At 38.3% G+C, this 22,561-nt stretch overlaps 1 protein-coding gene across 1 annotated transcript; it reads right to left on the reverse strand.

The window, feature by feature from the left end:
* Window positions 1–2,132: 2,132 nt before the first annotated feature.
* Window positions 2,133–5,741, reverse strand: LOC127494270 (uncharacterized). Its single transcript, XM_051860016.1, has 2 exons — window positions 3,657–5,741; window positions 2,133–3,283 (listed from the first exon to the last, which is right to left on the reverse strand). Exon 2 carries the CDS (start codon window positions 3,256–3,258, stop codon window positions 2,374–2,376), a length of 885 nt encoding a protein of 294 aa, XP_051715976.1. The 5' UTR covers window positions 3,259–3,283; window positions 3,657–5,741; the 3' UTR covers window positions 2,133–2,373.
* Window positions 5,742–22,561: the final 16,820 nt, after the last annotated feature.

Raw genomic sequence — 22,561 nt, forward strand, 5'->3', positions numbered from 1 at the left:
TTCCAAATAAATAGATTATGATCCACAAATAAATGTAAAGATGTTCACAAAAAATAATCGTATGCACAAATAAATAGAATGAGATCCACAAATATATATTTGTGGACAAATATGATTTTATGTCACAAGCACAACTCTGCCTGCATTTATTTGTGAATCACCACCTGTACATTTGTGGATCACCTCACGCGTTTGTGGATTCTGAAACAATTCTAGCGTCACGACTGCAGACAAATCCACAAATAGGTCGACTCCACCCACCGACTACTCAAGCCAATCAGATAAGGGCCACGTTGCGCTGACCAATCACAGCACACTTTCACTACAACCAATCACGTTTTGCTTTACAATCGGGCGGGAACAGACTCTGAAAGGAGCTCCGTACTATTCCACCATGGGCGCTTCGTGTGTGTGTGTGTGAGACAGTATTTCGCTCTCTTCTAACCCTCCCCTGATGTTTAGCCTATTTACTGTGTTTTGACTGGATGTCTCTGGTTCATTTTTCATTGGGTGGATGTAATTCATAATTATATTATTAATAATAAAACACTTTTTATGCACTTTCTCCTGTCCAGTGTGTCTTAAACTGATTCACACACACTCACACACACACACACACACACACACACACACACACACTGGTGAATCTCACAAAAAGTGCAGGTCATGTTTCACCACAAAAACTGAAGAAAAATATGTATTTTTGTCTGGTTATCCAGTACAAATATCCAAAAAATCTTGAATTGAGATATATTTACTGGAGAAGCAAAATTACTTAAGATAAAAATGTATCAGAATGAAGTGAGTTTGTGCTTAAAACAAGAAGAAAAATCTGCCAATGGAGTCAGAAAAATAAACTTCATTCAAAGTGAAAAGATTTTTTCTTAGCCCAGATTTTTTAGCACAATTTATTAGTAGTAGTATTATTTGTATTATTATGTTTATTAATTATTCCAGTACAAACACTCAGTAGGGTTCAGGGTGACATCAGCGTGACACAGAACTAAAGAGCGGGGAAAGATTGTGAGAGGGTCGCGGGTTGAAACACTAGTTGCTTAAAGAAATAATTACATGATCGGAATAAATGAGTGTTGACTATAATCAAACTGGATAAACTATACCAACAGTAATGAACGTCACAACAGCAGCTTGTGTGTTGCTGATGATCAAACTCCTGGAGTAGTTCAGATAAAATAAGATTTTGTGAGATAAAATAATTCTAAATGAAGTTAAAAGTTTGCTTCTGTAATACGAATTTGTCAAAAATCCCAATTTAAGGTACCGGATCTTAAGTCGAGGCATAGGATCGGATTTTTCCAAGTTCTGTCATGAAACTCTAGATGGCGCAGGTCTCTAGATCTTTAACTCATTTGGTAGCGATCACATCATTATCTACATAGTGCAGCTGATTGGCTGCTGCTGCATCTGCGGCCAATGAGCTGCGGCTCAACATTCAAATATTCAAATAGGGTAGTGTTGCTGTTAGCAGTCTTCAGCTTTCAGAAAGCATCTGTAATAACATCTAAGATAAGTGCTCACTCTTTTTAGACGTTCACTGATGTGATTTACAGTCAACTTCATGAAGGACAGTGATGGAGCGAGCGCTCAATGGGCAAAGCTGTAATAATTGTGAATAATCTATAGACCACGGCTTTTTAATGCTTTGTATTTGTGTATTTTGAGGGGGTGGGGGTTGTTTTTTTCTTGTTTTGCTTTTCATATTTAAGTTTTGGGTGAGGGTATTATGACCCTGAAAAATGAGTATTTAGCTTTCTTTGTATTTTGCTCTTGGTTGTTTGCTTTCTTCTGTCACTATCTCTCTTACCTCGTATCTAGCACGATATTTTAGATAATTTTAGATAATTTCCCATTGTTGTTATTTAGTACGATTTCCAATGTGTATTTTTTTTTTTTTTTTTTTTAGTTTTTGATATTTTTGTGTATATGTGTTTTTATATAAGATGCTTGTTTTTGTTTTTATTGTGACTTTTTAACATTCTGTCAAGGGACTACAGATGAAAATTCTGCCACATTTACAGCCGTGTCTATTAATGTGCATTGCCCCGTAAACAAATAAACTAAAGTAAATGTAATGATGGGACACCAAAGACCTCACCAAAACAACTCAACAATGCGTTCGTTGTGGTTAAAGTTGAATTTATTTCATAATTCATTACAACATAAACACAAAGGCCAAATGAAATGTGTGTGGTTGAGTGCAGTACAACAGCCACGGTCACAATATGCTTTTAAGAGTGACATTAACATCATGCATTAGAAACAGATATGATTATAAACAGATATGATTGCCATATAGATCTACCACTGAGATAACTGAAGAAGATCCTGTGATGGCAGCATGATTCTGTGATTTTAATTGTAGGCTATGTGCATTTTCCAGCCATTGTTGCCCTCATTCAGATTTTTGTCGATAAAGTTGATACCAGCTTTCTGATACTCAATCCAGGCCTCAGAGTCGATCAGCAGAACCATGGCCTGGATCGAATGACCTCCTTCTTTCTTGTACCATAGGAAGACAACTTTTCCACTGGTTCCTTTATTGAGATCAACACTGAGCACTTTATAGCCTTGCTTCCGAAGCTTTTCTTCCTCCTGGTGGGAGGTGGATACGTCAAGAGCAGTGAGAGCCTTGCTCTTATCGGTTGTGCGCCGATACCAGAGGAAGACGTAGTTTCCACCAGAGCCCCGATTGGTGTCTTCATCCACACGAGTGTAGCCCAGATCAAACATGTGCTTGTCAGAACTGAAGTCAACAGATGCTGCGACCTCTTGTATGTAGCTGGTCTTCTCTCTCTTCACCCACAGGTAGATGAAGTTTCCTCTTGCATTACGGTTCAGATTACAGCCCAGTCTCTCCCAGCCATCTTTCAGAAGAGCAGGTTCTTCTTTGGCGTCTATGCTTACCTCGAGCTCCACAATAGGAATGTCATATTCAGTGCTGCCGCAGAAGTACCAGAGAGAGATGTGATCTCCACTGACTCCTGCATTCAGATCCTTGTTGACCAGCTCATATCCAGCATCAGCCAGACCAGATTTCATCTTGTCAGTGAATGAAAACTCGATCCTGGTCACTGGTGTTTCGCCAGACACTTTCTTGTACCAAAGAAGGACCCGGTTTCCACCAGTACCTTCATTGAGGTTAACATTGATGACATGATAACCTTGAGCTCTGAGTATTTCCTCTTCGTTCTTACAGGTGGAGACATTGAGCTTGGTTATTTGCTGTGCATTTGCCATTTTGTTTTCTTCTGTATTTGTGGCACTGAAGAAAAAACAAACACAAAACAAACACACAAAACTATAGTTAATTATTGCTTTTGTTATATGATTAGGAATTTATATCAATTCTGTAGTTATCATTTTATTTATAAGTCTGACATGCATATAATTGTATTTCTTGGCTCACCAGTCTTTTTTATGAAATAACATGTTTTAAGATTTAATGATATAAGCACTTCAAATGTATTAATGCAATGGCAGTTTTTGTGTTATTTTATTTACTTCTTTTTTTTTTTTTTTTAATTTTACAATTTTTAAATTTATTACTTTTATACTTAGTCTTTTCTTACTTTGAAATATAGTTGTTAAATGGTTGTTGTCTAGATTTTCTCCAGATGAATAAATCATCACCTTACCAGAAGATGTTGTAGAAGACACTGCTGTTTCACTGACGAGAGCAGAAGAGATCTTTAAAGAACCTTCACAGGGCTCTCTCTTATATAGTCCTCTCAGCTGCTCCACCCAACACAAACCGGTTAGTTGTGTGTAATTCTGAAGAAAGTGACCGACTTGTTCAGTCATTAAAATATAGGGTGTACCCATTAAGCCCATGTACCCTTTAAACCCACTTTCAACTTTGAAGTCAAATGAAAAAAAGAGAAAATCATATTTTATGCTGCTCATTATTTTAACAAATCCATTTCTATTGCATACCTATCACATTTGTCAATGTCGAGTTAGCTCCACTCATGTTCATGCTGTCTCAGAAAGATACCCAAAAACGTTGGTCTTTCGGGACCCTTCAGAAATCAACACATTTCTGAAATTTTCAGCCATTTCTTTGGCAAGTATGTTATGTCAAATAAGAGATAAATGTATTGTGAATGAACAAATAGTACTTTATTATTTTATATCATTTTTCTTTAGATGGAAAGATGAGTTTTATTAGCTTGTGCACAAAGCTAATCTCAAGGTCAAACCATTAGCCTTACTGAAAGATAGACTGCCAAAGAATTAAGCACGTGAACTACAAACAATGAATGATTTGTGATTCATTTTACATTAATTTACAAACAAATACATCAAATTGTTTTGTAGAGCAAATTATTTTCATAAATTACTTTTTTTAAAGATGGGCTTATATGGTACGGCGCCACAAAACACACGCAAACTAGAGCCAACACAAGCTGAACTCGAATGAAAATAATCACAAGCACAATGAAAATTACTATGATGCTTAGTCTACATTATATTCAAGCTCCAGGCATGTCTTTGTAAACATATCTTACATTTTTTAAAGGAAAACATTGTCTTTTTTCACCATTACTCTCTGTGGAACCATTTAAGCCCACCTTATGTGTTTCAATGAGGAATCCATCTAATTATAAACTGATCAATTTTCTAGATGAAAGTGTTTAATGATAACAAATATTTGTGTGCTTTTACCTTACTAACCTTTTACCTTACCTTACCTACTACCTTAATTTACAACTATATTTAGATATTAATAGTGTGGTAGTACTCGAGCCTTAAGACCATTTTTTGAAGGTCTTGGTCTTGTCTTGGTCTCAGACTAAAAGTACTCAGGATTTTATTTCAAGACCGGTCAAGACCACAACTGCGGGGATATCGCTAAATTGCCGTTGCATTGTCTGATTTCTTTGTTAACATCATTAATTTGATTGGATGTAAATCTTCCTGCTTCAAATGCAATCAATAACTTATTTCTAATTTCGTTTATTTTGTCACTGTTGTGCCGGGTCAGAAATCAACAAGGGATTGTGTCAAAAATGTCACCAAAATTAATACAAATGCCCACAAAATTCAAGATATGATTGCAAAAAAGTACTTGTATAAGGTCTTTATATTATAACATATGATATAATTAAGCAATATCAAAAGAAAGAGGGCTGTTTTCACAAATATGAGCACAATTGCAAACGTGATATTGATATTGATTTTTTTTATTTTTTTTTTTATACAAATGTTCAATAAACAAAATTTTATTTTTTAAACATTAATCTCAACATTATTTATGCATTTGTAATTGTACCAATTACAGTGTAAAGATGAATTCTGTTGTTAGTGATTTTTTGGTAACCGATCTATATAGTGTCTTATTATTCTAATTTTAATTATTGATTAAAAATAAGACATTTCTCAGGCAGTAAATGTGGATCTTTCAGATGAATTTGAGGAGTGCTAGTCTGGTCTTGGTCTTGTCTTGGTCTCGACTTGGTCTCAGTTTAGGTGGTCTTGACTAAAGCGCTAGATATTAATTCAATTGAGATAGAGCCCGTGGTGTCCTAAAGTTCCTTAACTCGGGAGCCAAGCTGAGTTAAGGCTACAGGCTCCCGGCATGGGGGGCCCAATAGGAGACCCCCGTAAGCCCAGAGTATGGAGCCCCAACTCAGCTTGGCTCCCAAGCTATGCCCGGTCAAACTTCCAGCTACAACTCCAGAGTCGAGCTGACTCAAGGCTCCAGACCACCGGCCACTAACACCTACCCATCCCACCCAGGGCTCTAATCAGTAAAAGGAATTTTTTAAATAGTTGCCTGTCACTGAATAAATATATTGATGTTTTACTTCTTTAAAATCAGTAGATTTTTATATGTTGTGAATCAATCATGATGTGGGTTTATTTGGAACACATGTGGGCTTACAGTAAATGGTGCCAAAGTACCAATTAAGCCCATGCCAGACTTCTGACTTTGTTCATAAAACATCTTGATTTTATATTCTAAAATGTACATCTACTAATTAATACATTTTCAAATGAGAGAGAAATCTTGCATTTTAACAAATTATTTTCTTATAAACCATGTATGAAAAAACCCCTAAACTTAGATTTTGGTGGGCTTAATAGGTACAGTTACCCTACTTAAGAAAACAGTTCTTGAGAAAAATGATTGAAGAATTAATTGCCAGGGGCAAATCAAATCAATGCTAAAGGGGAATGAGGAAGCTGATAAACTGGCAAAGGAGTCATTAAAGGATCCTGAGATCAACATCAGAGTACAGATGAGTTGAGCAGAAATTAAGGGGTTGATTGGAAGTGACAAGGTGGTAACGGAGGATATGGGATGATGAATTAATACAAAGGCATCTGTGTAGTATATGAAGAAATATGTGGGTGGAAAGAACAGTTGATCAATTCCTCTTTACTCTGACATGTGCCGACATGTGTTACGTTCACATTTAGAGATTTTAACATTCACGATAATACAAATGATTTACTAAACTCCTTTGGGGTCAAGCAAATCGTCACTAGACCCACTCATCATTTTAATCATACGCTAGATTTAATTATATCACATGGAATCAATCCTACCGATACTGAAATTCTACCGCAAAGCAATGATGTCACTGATCACTACCTTGTAACGTGCATACTGTGTACTGCTGATATTTACAAGAGTATTACCCACGCTATCCAGAGAGAAACTCTAATCTAGAGCGCAAATGGAGACAAACTCGTCTAGAGGTCTTCAGAATCGCGTGGAGAGACAGCACTTCCCATTATAAAAAGGCTCTAAAAGCAGCCAGGGCCGAGCATCGCTGCAAACTCATAGAAAATAACCAAAACAATCCAAGGTTCTTGTTTAGGACAGTGGCTAGATTAACAAATAAACATCACCTGAACTAAATATTCCATTACAGTTTAGTAGTGATGACTTTATGAAAGCATCTGAAATATAAAACATCAACTTAAATAAATGCATGGCTGCACGTTAAAAATTCTAATTTATTGTTTTAATTAAACCTTTAAGTTGCAAACATTAATTTGTTGAGTTCAGTTGACATAATAATGTTGATCATTACATCAACTTAATATCGTCTGTAATTTAATTCAAATTTCCACATAAATTGGCTCTTTAAAAAACAAAACAAAAAAAAACATTAGTTTGTAGTATCTTCAGAAATTAGGCAGTGGATTTCTAGTTCCCAGAATGCTTTGCATATGACTGGATAAGGAGAATAAATGTTGAAATTAAGTGTTAATTTATGGTGTTTTTAGTGAAGGGAAAGACCTGTTAGTGTTTATTGCTGTTACATTTGTCATTTAAAAGAGTTTCTGTAATGTTTTTGTGGTTATCATTGTGCTGAAGAGTAGATACATGAAGATAAACACTATTGACTCTATAGGCAATGACTGCGCTAATATCTTACTTGCTCATTAAATATACATGTTAAATAAGTTATGTTAGCATATGATAGCTGTTGATTTGAACTAAAATAGATCAGATTAATTGGTTCCAGAGCTACAACTCTGGGAGTTGGAGCAACTTAATTTTTTTGAGTAATCAACTTAAAAATGTGTGTTTATGCTACAAATTATTAAGTTCCTCTAACTAAATGTAGCTTGTTGGTTGAACATAAATTCACTCAAAGTTGTCATAACTCAAAAAATTGATGCAAACTGTTGTTATTTTTTATTTATTTTTTTTTGTTGTTGTTGAGGCAACGCATTTTTTAGAGTAGATCGTACCTATCCGTCTGTGAATATTTGAGTCGTGTTGTTGTATGCTTAATTAATGTATTGTTGAACGATTATTTTTAATGGAAAATTGTATTCTAAGAGATTCTGTGTGCAGGTTTTTGGTCCAATAACTAATACCTCAGTCTTATGTAAATTTAATAGAAGAAAATTACTGGTCATCCATTATTTTATATCTATAACACACTCTGTCAATTTGGATAATTTGGAGATTTCATCTGGTCGTGATGAAATATATAACTGAGTATCATCAGCATAACAATGGAAACTAATTCCATGTTGTCATATAATATCACCAAGTGGCAGCATATATATTGAAAATAGCAGAGGGCCTAACACAGATCCTTGTGGCACTCCATAATTTACAATCGTTATCTTAGATTTTTCCCTTAAATATACAAAATTGTGACGGTCTGATAGGTACGACCTAAACCACCTTAATGCCTGTCCCTGAATACCAGTGTAATTTTGTAGTCGATCTAGGAGTATTTTATGATCTATAGTGTCGAACGCAGCACTGAGATCAAGTAACACTAGTATTGAGATACAGCCTTGGTCAGAAGCTAGAAGTAAGTCATTTGTAATTTTAACGAGCGCAGTTTCTGTGATATGATGAGGCCTGAATCCTGACTGAAATTTTTCATAGATAGCGTTTTTTCGCAAGAAGGAGCACAATTGAGCCGACACAACTTTTTCTAGTATTTTAGACATAAATGGAAGATTTGAAATGGGTCTGTAATTTGCTAATTCACTGTTCTTGAGGGGCGATAATTGAGGCTGGATCATAAAATGCTGTCAAAGGATGTACATTTACAATTACATTTCTGATGCTTTCGATTTTCTCAGTGAAAAAATTCATAAAGTCATCACTACTAAACTGTAATGGAATATTTAGTTCAGGTGATGTTTATTTGTTAATCTAGCCACTGTCCTAAACAAGAACCTTGGATTGTTTTGGTTATTTTCTATGAGTTTGCAGCGATGCTCGGCCCTGGCTGCTTTTAGAGCCTTTTTATAATGGGAAGTGCTGTCTCTCCACGCGATTCTGAAGACCTCTAGACGAGTTTGTCTCCATTTGCGCTCTAGATTAGAGTTTCTCTCTGGATAGCGTGGGTAATACTCTTGTAAATATCAGCAGTACACAGTATGCACGTTACAAGGTAGTGATCAGTGACATCATTGCTTTGCGGTAGAATTTCAGTATCGGTAGGATTGATTCCATGTGATATAATTAAATCTAGCGTATGATTAAAATGATGAGTGGGTCTAGTGACGATTTGCTTGACCCCAAAGGAGTTTAGTAAATCATTTGTATTATCGTGAATGTTAAAATCTCTAAATGTGAACGTAACACATGTCGGCACATGTCAGAGTAAAGAGGAATTGATCAACTGTTCTTTCCACCCACATATTTCTTCATATACTACACAGATGCCTTTGTATTAATTCATCATCCCATATCCTCCGTTACCACCTTGTCACTTCCAATCAACCCCTTAATTTCTGCTCAACTCATCTGTACTCTGATGTTGATCTCAGGATCCTTTAATGACTCCTTTGCCAGTTTATCAGCTTCCTCATTCCCCTTTAGCATTGATTTGATTTGCCCCTGGCAATTAATTCTTCAATCATTTTTCTCAAGAACTGTTTTCTTAAGTAGGGTAACTGTACCTATTAAGCCCACCAAAATCTAAGTTTAGGGGTTTTTTCATACATGGTTTATAAGAAAATAATTTGTTAAAATGCAAGATTTCTCTCTCATTTGAAAATGTATTAATTAGTAGATGTACATTTTAGAATATAAAATCAAGATGTTTTATGAACAAAGTCAGAAGTCTGGCATGGGCTTAATTGGTACTTTGGCACCATTTACTGTAAGCCCACATGTGTTCCAAATAAACCCACATCATGATTGATTCACAACATATAAAAATCTACTGATTTTAAAGAAGTAAAACATCAATATATTTATTCAGTGACAGGCAACTATTTAAAAAATTCCTTTTACTGATTAGAGCCCTGGGTGGGATGGGTAGGTGTTAGTGGCCGGTGGTCTGGAGCCTTGAGTCAGCTCGACTCTGGAGTTGTAGCTGGAAGTTTGACCGGGCATAGCTTGGGAGCCAAGCTGAGTTGGGGCTCCATACTCTGGGCTTACGGGGGTCTCCTATTGGGCCCCCCATGCCGGGAGCCTGTAGCCTTAACTCAGCTTGGCTCCCGAGTTAAGGAACTTTAGGACACCACGGGCTCTATCTCAATTGAATTAATATCTAGCGCTTTAGTCAAGACCACCTAAACTGAGACCAAGTCGAGACCAAGACAAGACCAAGACCAGACTAGCACTCCTCAAATTCATCTGAAAGATCCACATTTACTGCCTGAGAAATGTCTTATTTTTAATCAATAATTAAAATTAGAATAATAAGACACTATATAGATCGGTTACCAAAAAATCACTAACAACAGAATTCATCTTTACACTGTAATTGGTACAATTACAAATGCATAAATAATGTTGAGATTAATGTTTAAAAAATAAAATTTTGTTTATTGAACATTTGTATAAAAAAAAAAATAAAAAAAATCAATATCACGTTTGCAATTGTGCTCATATTTGTGAAAACAGCCCTCTTTCTTTTGATATTGCTTAATTATATCATATGTTATAATATAAAGACCTTATACAAGTACTTTTTTGCAATCATATCTTGAATTTTGTGGGCATTTGTATTAATTTTGGTGACATTTTTGACACAATCCCTTGTTGATTTCTGACCCGGCACAACAGTGACAAAATAAACGAAATTAGAAATAAGTTATTGATTGCATTTGAAGCAGGAAGATTTACATCCAATCAAATTAATGATGTTAACAAAGAAATCAGACAATGCAACGGCAATTTAGCGATATCCCCGCAGTTGTGGTCTTGACCGGTCTTGAAATAAAATCCTGAGTACTTTTAGTCTGAGACCAAGACAAGACCAAGACCTTCAAAAAATGGTCTTAAGGCTCGAGTACTACCACACTATTAATATCTAAATATAGTTGTAAATTAAGGTAGTAGGTAAGGTAAGGTAAAAGGTTAGTAAGGTAAAAGCACACAAATATTTGTTATCATTAAACACTTTCATCTAGAAAATTGATCAGTTTATAATTAGATGGATTCCTCATTGAAACACATAAGGTGGGCTTAAATGGTTCCACAGAGAGTAATGGTGAAAAAAGACAATGTTTTCCTTTAAAAAATGTAAGATATGTTTACAAAGACATGCCTGGAGCTTGAATATAATGTAGACTAAGCATCATAGTAATTTTCATTGTGCTTGTGATTATTTTCATTCGAGTTCAGCTTGTGTTGGCTCTAGTTTGCGTGTGTTTTGTGGCGCCGTACCATATAAGCCCATCTTTAAAAAAAGTAATTTATGAAAATAATTTGCTCTACAAAACAATTTGATGTATTTGTTTGTAAATTAATGTAAAATGAATCACAAATCATTCATTGTTTGTAGTTCACGTGCTTAATTCTTTGGCAGTCTATCTTTCAGTAAGGCTAATGGTTTGACCTTGAGATTAGCTTTGTGCACAAGCTAATAAAACTCATCTTTCCATCTAAAGAAAAATGATATAAAATAATAAAGTACTATTTGTTCATTCACAATACATTTATCTCTTATTTGACATAACATACTTGCCAAAGAAATGGCTGAAAATTTCAGAAATGTGTTGATTTCTGAAGGGTCCCGAAAGACCAACGTTTTTGGGTATCTTTCTGAGACAGCATGAACATGAGTGGAGCTAACTCGACATTGACAAATGTGATAGGTATGCAATAGAAATGGATTTGTTAAAATAATGAGCAGCATAAAATATGATTTTCTCTTTTTTTCATTTGACTTCAAAGTTGAAAGTGGGTTTAAAGGGTACATGGGCTTAATGGGTACACCCTATATTTTAATGACTGAACAAGTCGGTCACTTTCTTCAGAATTACACACAACTAACCGGTTTGTGTTGGGTGGAGCAGCTGAGAGGACTATATAAGAGAGAGCCCTGTGAAGGTTCTTTAAAGATCTCTTCTGCTCTCGTCAGTGAAACAGCAGTGTCTTCTACAACATCTTCTGGTAAGGTGATGATTTATTCATCTGGAGAAAATCTAGACAACAACCATTTAACAACTATATTTCAAAGTAAGAAAAGACTAAGTATAAAAGTAATAAATTTAAAAATTGTAAAATTAAAAAAAAAAAAAAAAGAAGTAAATAAAATAACACAAAAACTGCCATTGCATTAATACATTTGAAGTGCTTATATCATTAAATCTTAAAACATGTTATTTCATAAAAAAGACTGGTGAGCCAAGAAATACAATTATATGCATGTCAGACTTATAAATAAAATGATAACTACAGAATTGATATAAATTCCTAATCATATAACAAAAGCAATAATTAACTATAGTTTTGTGTGTTTGTTTTGTGTTTGTTTTTTCTTCAGTGCCACAAATACAGAAGAAAACAAAATGGCAAATGCACAGCAAATAACCAAGCTCAATGTCTCCACCTGTAAGAACGAAGAGGAAATACTCAGAGCTCAAGGTTATCATGTCATCAATGTTAACCTCAATGAAGGTACTGGTGGAAACCGGGTCCTTCTTTGGTACAAGAAAGTGTCTGGCGAAACACCAGTGACCAGGATCGAGTTTTCATTCACTGACAAGATGAAATCTGGTCTGGCTGATGCTGGATATGAGCTGGTCAACAAGGATCTGAATGCAGGAGTCAGTGGAGATCACATCTCTCTCTGGTACTTCTGCGGCAGCACTGAATATGACATTCCTATTGTGGAGCTCGAGGTAAGCATAGACGCCAAAGAAGAACCTGCTCTTCTGAAAGATGGCTGGGAGAGACTGGGCTGTAATCTGAACCGTAATGCAAGAGGAAACTTCATCTACCTGTGGGTGAAGAGAGAGAAGACCAGCTACATACAAGAGGTCGCAGCATCTGTTGACTTCAGTTCTGACAAGCACATGTTTGATCTGGGCTACACTCGTGTGGATGAAGACACCAATCGGGGCTCTGGTGGAAACTACGTCTTCCTCTGGTATCGGCGCACAACCGATAAGAGCAAGGCTCTCACTGCTCTTGACGTATCCACCTCCCACCAGGAGGAAGAAAAGCTTCGGAAGCAAGGCTATAAAGTGCTCAGTGTTGATCTCAATAAAGGAACCAGTGGAAAAGTTGTCTTCCTATGGTACAAGAAAGAAGGAGGTCATTCGATCCAGGCCATGGTTCTGCTGATCGACTCTGAGGCCTGGATTGAGTATCAGAAAGCTGGTATCAACTTTATCGACAAAAATCTGAATGAGGGCAACAATGGCTGGAAAATGCACATAGCCTACAATTAAAATCACAGAATCATGCTGCCATCACAGGATCTTCTTCAGTTATCTCAGTGGTAGATCTATATGGCAATCATATCTGTTTATAATCATATCTGTTTCTAATGCATGATGTTAATGTCACTCTTAAAAGCATATTGTGACCGTGGCTGTTGTACTGCACTCAACCACACACATTTCATTTGGCCTTTGTGTTTATGTTGTAATGAATTATGAAATAAATTCAACTTTAACCACAACGAACGCATTGTTGAGTTGTTTTGGTGAGGTCTTTGGTGTCCCATCATTACATTTACTTTAGTTTATTTGTTTACGGGGCAATGCACATTAATAGACACGGCTGTAAATGTGGCAGAATTTTCATCTGTAGTCCCTTGACAGAATGTTAAAAAGTCACAATAAAAACAAAAACAAGCATCTTATATAAAAACACATATACACAAAAATATCAAAAACTAAAAAAAAAAAAAAAAAAAATACACATTGGAAATCGTACTAAATAACAACAATGGGAAATTATCTAAAATTATCTAAAATATCGTGCTAGATACGAGGTAAGAGAGATAGTGACAGAAGAAAGCAAACAACCAAGAGCAAAATACAAAGAAAGCTAAATACTCATTTTTCAGGGTCATAATACCCTCACCCAAAACTTAAATATGAAAAGCAAAACAAGAAAAAAACAACCCCCACCCCCTCAAAATACACAAATACAAAGCATTAAAAAGCCGTGGTCTATAGATTATTCACAATTATTACAGCTTTGCCCATTGAGCGCTCGCTCCATCACTGTCCTTCATGAAGTTGACTGTAAATCACATCAGTGAACGTCTAAAAAGAGTGAGCACTTATCTTAGATGTTATTACAGATGCTTTCTGAAAGCTGAAGACTGCTAACAGCAACACTACCCTATTTGAATATTTGAATGTTGAGCCGCAGCTCATTGGCCGCAGATGCAGCAGCAGCCAATCAGCTGCACTATGTAGATAATGATGTGATCGCTACCAAATGAGTTAAAGATCTAGAGACCTGCGCCATCTAGAGTTTCATGACAGAACTTGGAAAAATCCGATCCTATGCCTCGACTTAAGATCCGGTACCTTAAATTGGGATTTTTGACAAATTCGTATTACAGAAGCAAACTTTTAACTTCATTTAGAATTATTTTATCTCACAAAATCTTATTTTATCTGAACTACTCCAGGAGTTTGATCATCAGCAACACACAAGCTGCTGTTGTGACGTTCATTACTGTTGGTATAGTTTATCCAGTTTGATTATAGTCAACACTCATTTATTCCGATCATGTAATTATTTCTTTAAGCAACTAGTGTTTCAACCCGCGACCCTCTCACAATCTTTCCCCGCTCTTTAGTTCTGCGTCACGCTGATGTCACCCTGAACCCTACTGAGTGTTTGTACTGGAATAATTAATAAACATAATAATACAAATAATACTACTACTAATAAATTGTGCTAAAAAATCTGGGCTAAGAAAAAATCTTTTCACTTTGAATGAAGTTTATTTTTCTGACTCCATTGGCAGATTTTTCTTCTTGTTTTAAGCACAAACTCACTTCATTCTGATACATTTTTATCTTAAGTAATTTTGCTTCTCCAGTAAATATATCTCAATTCAAGATTTTTTGGATATTTGTACTGGATAACCAGACAAAAATACATATTTTTCTTCAGTTTTTGTGGTGAAACATGACCTGCACTTTTTGTGAGATTCACCAGTGTGTGTGTGTGTGTGTGTGTGTGTGTGTGTGTGTGTGTGAGTGTGTGAGTGTGTGTGAATCAGTTTAAGACACACTGGACAGGAGAAAGTGCATAAAAAGTGTTTTATTATTAATAATATAATTATGAATTACATCCACCCAATGAAAAATGAACCAGAGACATCCAGTCAAAACACAGTAAATAGGCTAAACATCAGGGGAGGGTTAGAAGAGAGCGAAATACTGTCTCACACACACACACACGAAGCGCCCATGGTGGAATAGTACGGAGCTCCTTTCAGAGTCTGTTCCCGCTCGATTGTAAAGCAAAACGTGATTGGTTGTAGTGAAAGTGTGCTGTGATTGGTCAGCGCAACGTGGCCCTTATCTGATTGGCTTGAGTAGTCGGTGGGTGGAGTCGACCTATTTGTGGATTTGTCTGCAGTCGTGACGCTAGAATTGTTTCAGAATCCACAAACGCGTGAGGTGATCCACAAATGTACAGGTGGTGATTCACAAATAAATGCAGGCAGAGTTGTGCTTGTGACATAAAATCATATTTGTCCACAAATATATATTTGTGGATCTCATTCTATTTATTTGTGCATACGATTATTTTTTGTGAACATCTTTACATTTATTTGTGGATCATAATCTATTTATTTGGAATTTTGCTACAATTCTACACCCATTACATTAGGCTTAAATGATTCCTTGTCCTGTGGCTCCCTCTAGTGGGCAACGTTAGAGCAGGGGTTATAATACCAAAAATACAATTATAATAGATGTATGGATTTCTGATGCTCAAGAGGAGAACATCAAATTCTAAACCAGGGGTTCTCAACTGATTAGGGTTGGAGATAAACTCTGCAGGAAAGTGGGCCTTGAGGACCAGAGCTGACAACCCCTGTTTAGAACTTGCTGTTCTCCTCCTGAGCACCAGAAATTCATACATCTATTATAATTGCTCCTCTTTTTGGTCAGAATTTACCACGTTAGTATTCCTTTGTTGTAAAAAATAAATAAATAAATAAACTATCATTTTTACTTTTTTGTAACCTCTTATTTGCCTAACAGACAAATTATATGTACATGTCATTTAATATAAAAAAAATGATGAATGACTTAAGAAAATTAAAGAAAAAAGAAAATTAAGGTGAGATCACGAGAATGCAAGGAAGAAAGAAAAAATGTGCATGGGCTCTTAGGGCTATCCTCTGTCAGCACTTTGTCACTTCATTTCCAATCAACCCCTTAATTTCTGCTACTCATCTGTACTCTGATGTTGATCTCAGGATCCTTTAATGACTCCTTTGCCTGTTTATCAGCTTCCTTGTTCCCCTTTAGCATTGATTTGATTTGCCCTGGCAATTAATTCTTCAATAATTAAAAAATAAAATAATACACAGATGCCTTTGTATTATTTTATTACTGGTTCCATGGATCACAAAACTCACGTTTTGGATCACATTATGGTTTTTGAGTCACGGATCGGATAATTTTTTGGATCAGCAAGAAAAGAAAAATATTTTGGTGGTGGGGGTAACTTTGCTTTCCATGTTTTACTTAAAGCACACATTAAGTACACTGATACCACACCAAAACCTACTAGCCTAACTAATAAAGTTTAAACATTATTAAAGGCAAGTGAACAGTCAGTAAAAAATAAGAACAAATACATGAATTACAAGCACAGACAAGTACAATATAGCCTAACAAAGTTACAAATAAAGTAAGGTCTAACTGTAGTTCCCTTTCAGTCGGTCACGTTCGACGTACCTCAGTAGTGACCGACGAATTGGGATATCGCCAGAGAGCCCTATCAGCTTTGAGTGCAACTAAACAAGCCAATGGAATTGGCGTGCCATATTTGCATAACGCGCACTGCCCCCGCAAGGTGGGTATAAATACGGAAGCGGATGCAATCACACTCTGTCTCCCGCTTCGGAGCCAACCTGTGTGTTCCTGCTATTAGACTGAGAGTGACTTCTCAAGCCTTTGAAGAGCCGTTGTTTTTCAGTGCTGGTGTTAAGGCGCCCTACAGCGAAGCCGTGAGCTTTTCCAGAGTGAGCCTCTCGAGCTATTTATACAGCTCTCAACCACTGTTTTCACAGCATTGTTTCTGCCCCGTTTGGTTTGCGATTTGGGCCGGTTCCTCTGTGCGTGTGACTCAGGGAGTGGTGTACCTGCAGTCACATCACGGCTGTTCCCTGTGTGCTTCAGCACAAAAGAACAAGAGCTGAATTTCCCCCTTCTAAAGTCTTTTTCAAGATGTCATTTTGTCTGTGCGTTACTGGATGCGGTCGTTCCCTGGTCCCCGCTGATGGTCACAATCGCTGTGTCTCATGCCTGGGTGTTGAGCATGCTGAGGCAGGTTTTGTGGATAGCTTATGTTCTCACTGCGGGAACATGACTATCTCAGTGTTGAGGTCTAGACTCTCGTTCCTTGGTTCTCAGCAGCGGCAGCGTGTAGGAAGAGTGACTTGAAGATCATGGTTAGGGCTTCCCCGCTGAGATCCGCTCCGCAGGCCCCTTTTCCCTCAACAACACTGCAGGCTGTGGTGTTGCCGGAGGAGTGTGCTGGTCCCTCTACGGAGCGACCATCCGTTTTCTTCGGTGCACCTGCGGACGAACAGATGTCGATCGCGGCATTGGAAGGTGAGCTGGAGTCCTCGGGAGATGAAGACTCGGCTGCGCTGCTTTCCTCTGGGACTGTAGCATTGCCCGAGCCTGATCCTGAGTTGACGGCTATGCTTTCCCGGGCCGCCGAGAAGGTCGGGCTGGTCTGGAATCCTCCACTGCGTCCCAAACCTTCTTGGCTGGACGATTGGTTTCTCGGGGTGGCTCGTGCTGGTCCTCAGCGTCCCGCCCCGGTACCTTTCTTTCCAGAAGTGCATGAGGAGGTGACCAAGTCGTGGAGAATGCCCTATAGCGTTTGTGCCAGGCCTGGTCCCTCTTCTGCCTTCACCACTCTGGATGGCGGGGAGGCTAAGGGGTACGCTGGGATCCCCCCAGTCGAGTGAGCCGTTGCGATGCAACTGTGTCCAACGGCCGCCGGCTGGTGCGGTGAACCGCGTCTCCCATCCTGGGCCTGTAAATTCTCATTGAGCTTGATGGAGAAAGCTTACAGAGCCTGTGGACAGGCCGTCTCTGCCTTGCATGCCATGGTTCTGCTACAGTTCTATCAGGCCAAAGCGCTCATGGACATGCCCCAGGGTGGTCTTGACCAACAGCTACGGGTACATCTGTGGTGCCTTTGGTCCCGCTGGCTCTGAGTCTGGGAACGTGGTTAGCACTTCCTAGCCCGTCCCGCTGGCTCATTCGTACCATCAGACTCAGCTATGCGATTCAGTTCGCCCGGCGTCCCCCGGTGTTCAGGGGTGTCCACTACATTCGCGTGTCCCTGGACAATGCACCTGTTCTCCGCGCGGAGATTGCTGTCTTCCTGGCAAAGGATGCAATCGAGCCGGTCCCTCCAGCCGATATGAAGTCAGGATTTTACAGCCCCTACTTCATTGTACCCAAGAAAGGCGGTGGGTTACGGCCAATCCTGGATCTGTGTGTCCTGAATCGGTCCCTTCACAGGTTGCCGTTCAAGATGCTTATGCAGAAACGCATTTTCGAATGCATCCGTCCCCAGGATTGGTTCGCAGCGATCGACCTGAAGGACGCGTACTTTAATGTCTCGATTCTGCCTCGACACAGACCCTTCCTACGGTTTGCGTTTGAGGGTCGGGCATATCAGTACAAAGTCCTACCCTTCAGGCTGGCCCTGTCGCCCCGCGTCTTTACCAAGGTTGCGGAGGTGGCCATTGTTCCGCTCAAGGAACAGGGCGTTCGCATTCTCAACTACCTCGACGACTGGCTCATTCTGGCCAGCTCGCGGGAGCAGTTGTGTGAACACAGGGACATGGTGTTAGCTCACCTCAGCCGGTTGGGTCTTCAGGTCAACTGGAACAAGAGCAAACTCGCCCCCGGGCAGAGAATCTCTTATCTCGGTATGGAACTGGACTCGGTCGCCCGGACAGCGCGCCTCACCGAGAAGCGCGTCCAGTCAGTGTTGAACTGCCTGAGTCCGCTCAAGGGCAGGACAGCGGCTCCACTGAAACTTTTTCAGAGGCTCCTGGGGCATATGGCATCCGCAGACGCAGTCACGCCGCTCAGATTGCTTCATATGAGGTCGCTTCAGCACTGGCTTCACGGCCGGGTCCCGAGATGGGCGTGGCAACGCGGTATGTTCCGTGTCCCTGTGACACCAAACTGCTGTCGTACCCTCTATGCGTTGAAGTGGAACCTGTTCGTTGAATGGTGTTCCTCTCACCGAGAGGACCCCCGATCATGTTCGGTCAGGTCTGTGCTTTCCTTCCTGCAAGAGGGCTTGGAGCGAAGGCTGTCTCCCTCCACCCTCAAGGTTTGCTGCACATCACGATGCAGTCGATGGGGCGTCGCTAGACCCTTTTTACTCGCTAGACCCTTTTTTACTGCTCACTGGCTTAGAAAGTTGGACTCTTCGACTGATGATTCATAATGAACTTTAAACATCCGTCACTGCGGATTTGCAGTAAGACCACCGTTAAATGCCGTAAGACATCACAAATCATCATAAGAGCTTGTATAAAGACAAAACAAACACAAAACATAATAGAAATAAACCTTAAAACATACATACATCAAATCAAATACTTAATAAAGATACATCAACAACTGAACACACCTAACACACCTGTACAAGCACGAATGATTTCCCTTTCTTTCTTTTCTCTTTTTTAAAAACTTTTTTCAGTTTTTATCTTTTTTTTTTTTTTGACTGCTAACAATATGACCTTAAAGGGTTAGTTCACCCAAAAATGAAAATTCTGTCATTTATTACTCACCCTCATGCCGTTCCACAACCGTAAGACCTTCGTTAATCTTCAGAACACAAATTAAGATATTTTTGTTGAAATTCGATGGCTCAGTGAGGCGTCCATAGCCAGCAATGACATTTCCTCTCTCAAGATCCATAAAGGTTCTAAAAACATATTTAAATCAGTTCATGTGAGTACAATGGTTCAATATTAATATTATAAAGCGACGAGAATATTTTCGGTGCGCCAAAAAAAAACAAAATAACGAATTATTTAGTGATGGCCGATTTCAAAACAGTGCTTCAGGAAGCTTCGGAGCGTTATGAATCAGCGTGTCGAATCCGCAGTTCGGAGCGCCAAAGTCACGTTATTTCAGCAGTTTGGTGGTTTGACATGTGATCCGAACCACTGATTCGACACAAAAGATTCATAACGCTCCGAAGCTTCATGAGGCAGTGTTTTGAAAGCTGATAAACTGGCAAAGGAGTCATTAAAGGATCCTGAGATCAACATCAGAGTACAGATGAGTAAAACAGAAATTAAGGTGTTGATTGGAAATCAAGTGACAAAGAGCTGACACAGGATATGGGACGATGAAATAATACATCGGCATCTGTGTAGTATATGACGAAATCTGTGGGTGGAAAAAACAGTTAATCAGTTCCTCTCTCCCCTTTACTCTGACGTGCTGGAATGTGTGTTACATTCACATTTAGAGATTTTATCATTCACGATAATACAAATGATGTGTTAGGGGCTGCGTTTACAGATTTACTAAATTCTTTTGGGGTCAAGCAAATCGTCACTAGACCCACTCATCATTTTAATCATACACTAGATTTAATTATATCGCATGGAATCAATCCTACCGATATAGAAATTCTACCGCAAAGCAATGATGTCACTGATCACTACCTTGTAACGTGCATACTGCGTACTGCTGATATTTTATAAGAGTATTATCCACGCTATCAAGAGAGAAACTCATAATCTAGAGCGCAAATGAACACAAACTCGTCTAGAGGTCTTCAGAATCGCGTGGAAAGACAGCACTTCCCGTTATAAAAAGGCTCTAAAAGCAGCCAGGGCTGAACATCTCAAACTCATAGAAAATAACCAAAACAATCCAAGGTTCTTGTTTAGTACAGTGGCTAGATTAACAAATAAACAGACATCACCTGAACAAAATGTCCCATTACATTTTAGTAGTAATGACTTTTCACTGAGAAAATCAAAAGCATCAGAAATGTAATTGGAAATGTACATCCTTTGACAGCGTTTTATGATCCAGCCTCAATTATTGCCCCTCAAGAACAGTTGCAGTGCTTTACAACTATAGGACAGGAAGAGCTAAATAAACTTATCATTGCATCAAAACCAACAACGTTTATTAGATCTAATACCCACTAAACTACTGAAAGAGTTGTTACCTGTAGCAGAAGAGCCTCTTCTCAATATTATTAACTCGTCATTATCTCTAGGTCATGTCCCAAGACCGTTCAAGTGGCAGTTATTAAGCCTCTCATTAAGAAACCACAATTAGATACAAATGTATTAGCAAATTACAGACCCATTTCAAGTCTTCCATTTATGTCTAAATTACTAGAAAAAGTTGTGTCGGTCAAATTGTGCTAACCCTGGAACCAATTAATCTTATCTATTTTAGTTCAAATCAACAGCTATCATAGCACATGCTAACATAACTTATTTAACATGTATATTTAATGAGCAAGTAAAATATTACTTATTTTCTATGAGTTTGAGATGTTCAGCCCTGGCTGCTTTTAGAGCCTTTTTATAGCGGGAAGTGCTGTCTTTCCACGTGATTCTGAAGATCTCCAGACGAGTTTGTGTTCATTTGCGCTCTAGATTACGAGTTTCTCTCTGGATAGCGTGGGTAATACTCTTGTAAATATCAGCAGTACGCAGTATGCACGTTACAAGGTAGTGATCAGTGACATCATTGTTTTGCGGTTGAATTTCTATATCGCTAGGATTGATTCCATGCGATATAATTAAATCTAGTGTATGATTAAAATGATGAGTGGGTCTAGTGACGATTTGCTTGACCCCAAAAGAATTTAGTAAATCTGTAAACGCAGCCCCTAACACATGTCCAGCACATGTCAGAGTAAAGGGGAGTGAGGAATTGATCAACTGTCAATGTTGTTAACTGCTGCACTATGTAGATAATGATGTGATCGCTACCAAATGAGTTAAAGATCTAGAGACCTGCGCCATCTAGAGTTTCATGACAGAACGTGGAATAATCCGATCCTATGCCTCGACTTAAGATCCGGTACCTTAAATTGGGATTTTTGACAAATTCGTATTACAGAAGCAAACTTTTAACTTCATTTAGAATTATTTTATCTCACAAAATCTTATTTTATCTGAACTACTCCAGGAGTTTGATCATCAGCAACACACAAGCTGCTGTTGTGACGTTCATTACTGTTGGTATAGTTTATCCAGTTTGATTATAGTCAACACTCATTTATTCCGATCATGTAATTATTTCTTTAAGCAACTAGTGTTTCAACCCGCGACCCTCTCACAATCTTTCCCCGCTCTTTAGTTCTGTGTCACGCTGATGTCACCCTGAACCCTACTGAGTGTTTGTACTGGAATAATTAATAAACATAATAATACAAATAATACTACTACTAATAAATTGTGCTAAAAAAATCTGGGCTAAGAAAAAATCTTTTCACTTTGAATGAAGTTTATTTTTCTGACTCCATTGGCAGATTTTTCTTCTTGTTTTAAGCACAAACTCACTTCATTCTGATACATTTTTATCTTAAGTAATTTTGCTTCTCCAGTAAATATATCTCAATTCAAGATTTTTTGGATAT

Source organism: Ctenopharyngodon idella, chromosome 14 (assembly GCF_019924925.1).
Source record: "Ctenopharyngodon idella isolate HZGC_01 chromosome 14, HZGC01, whole genome shotgun sequence".
In the NCBI taxonomy this organism is placed as follows: Eukaryota; Metazoa; Chordata; class Actinopteri; order Cypriniformes; family Xenocyprididae; genus Ctenopharyngodon; species Ctenopharyngodon idella.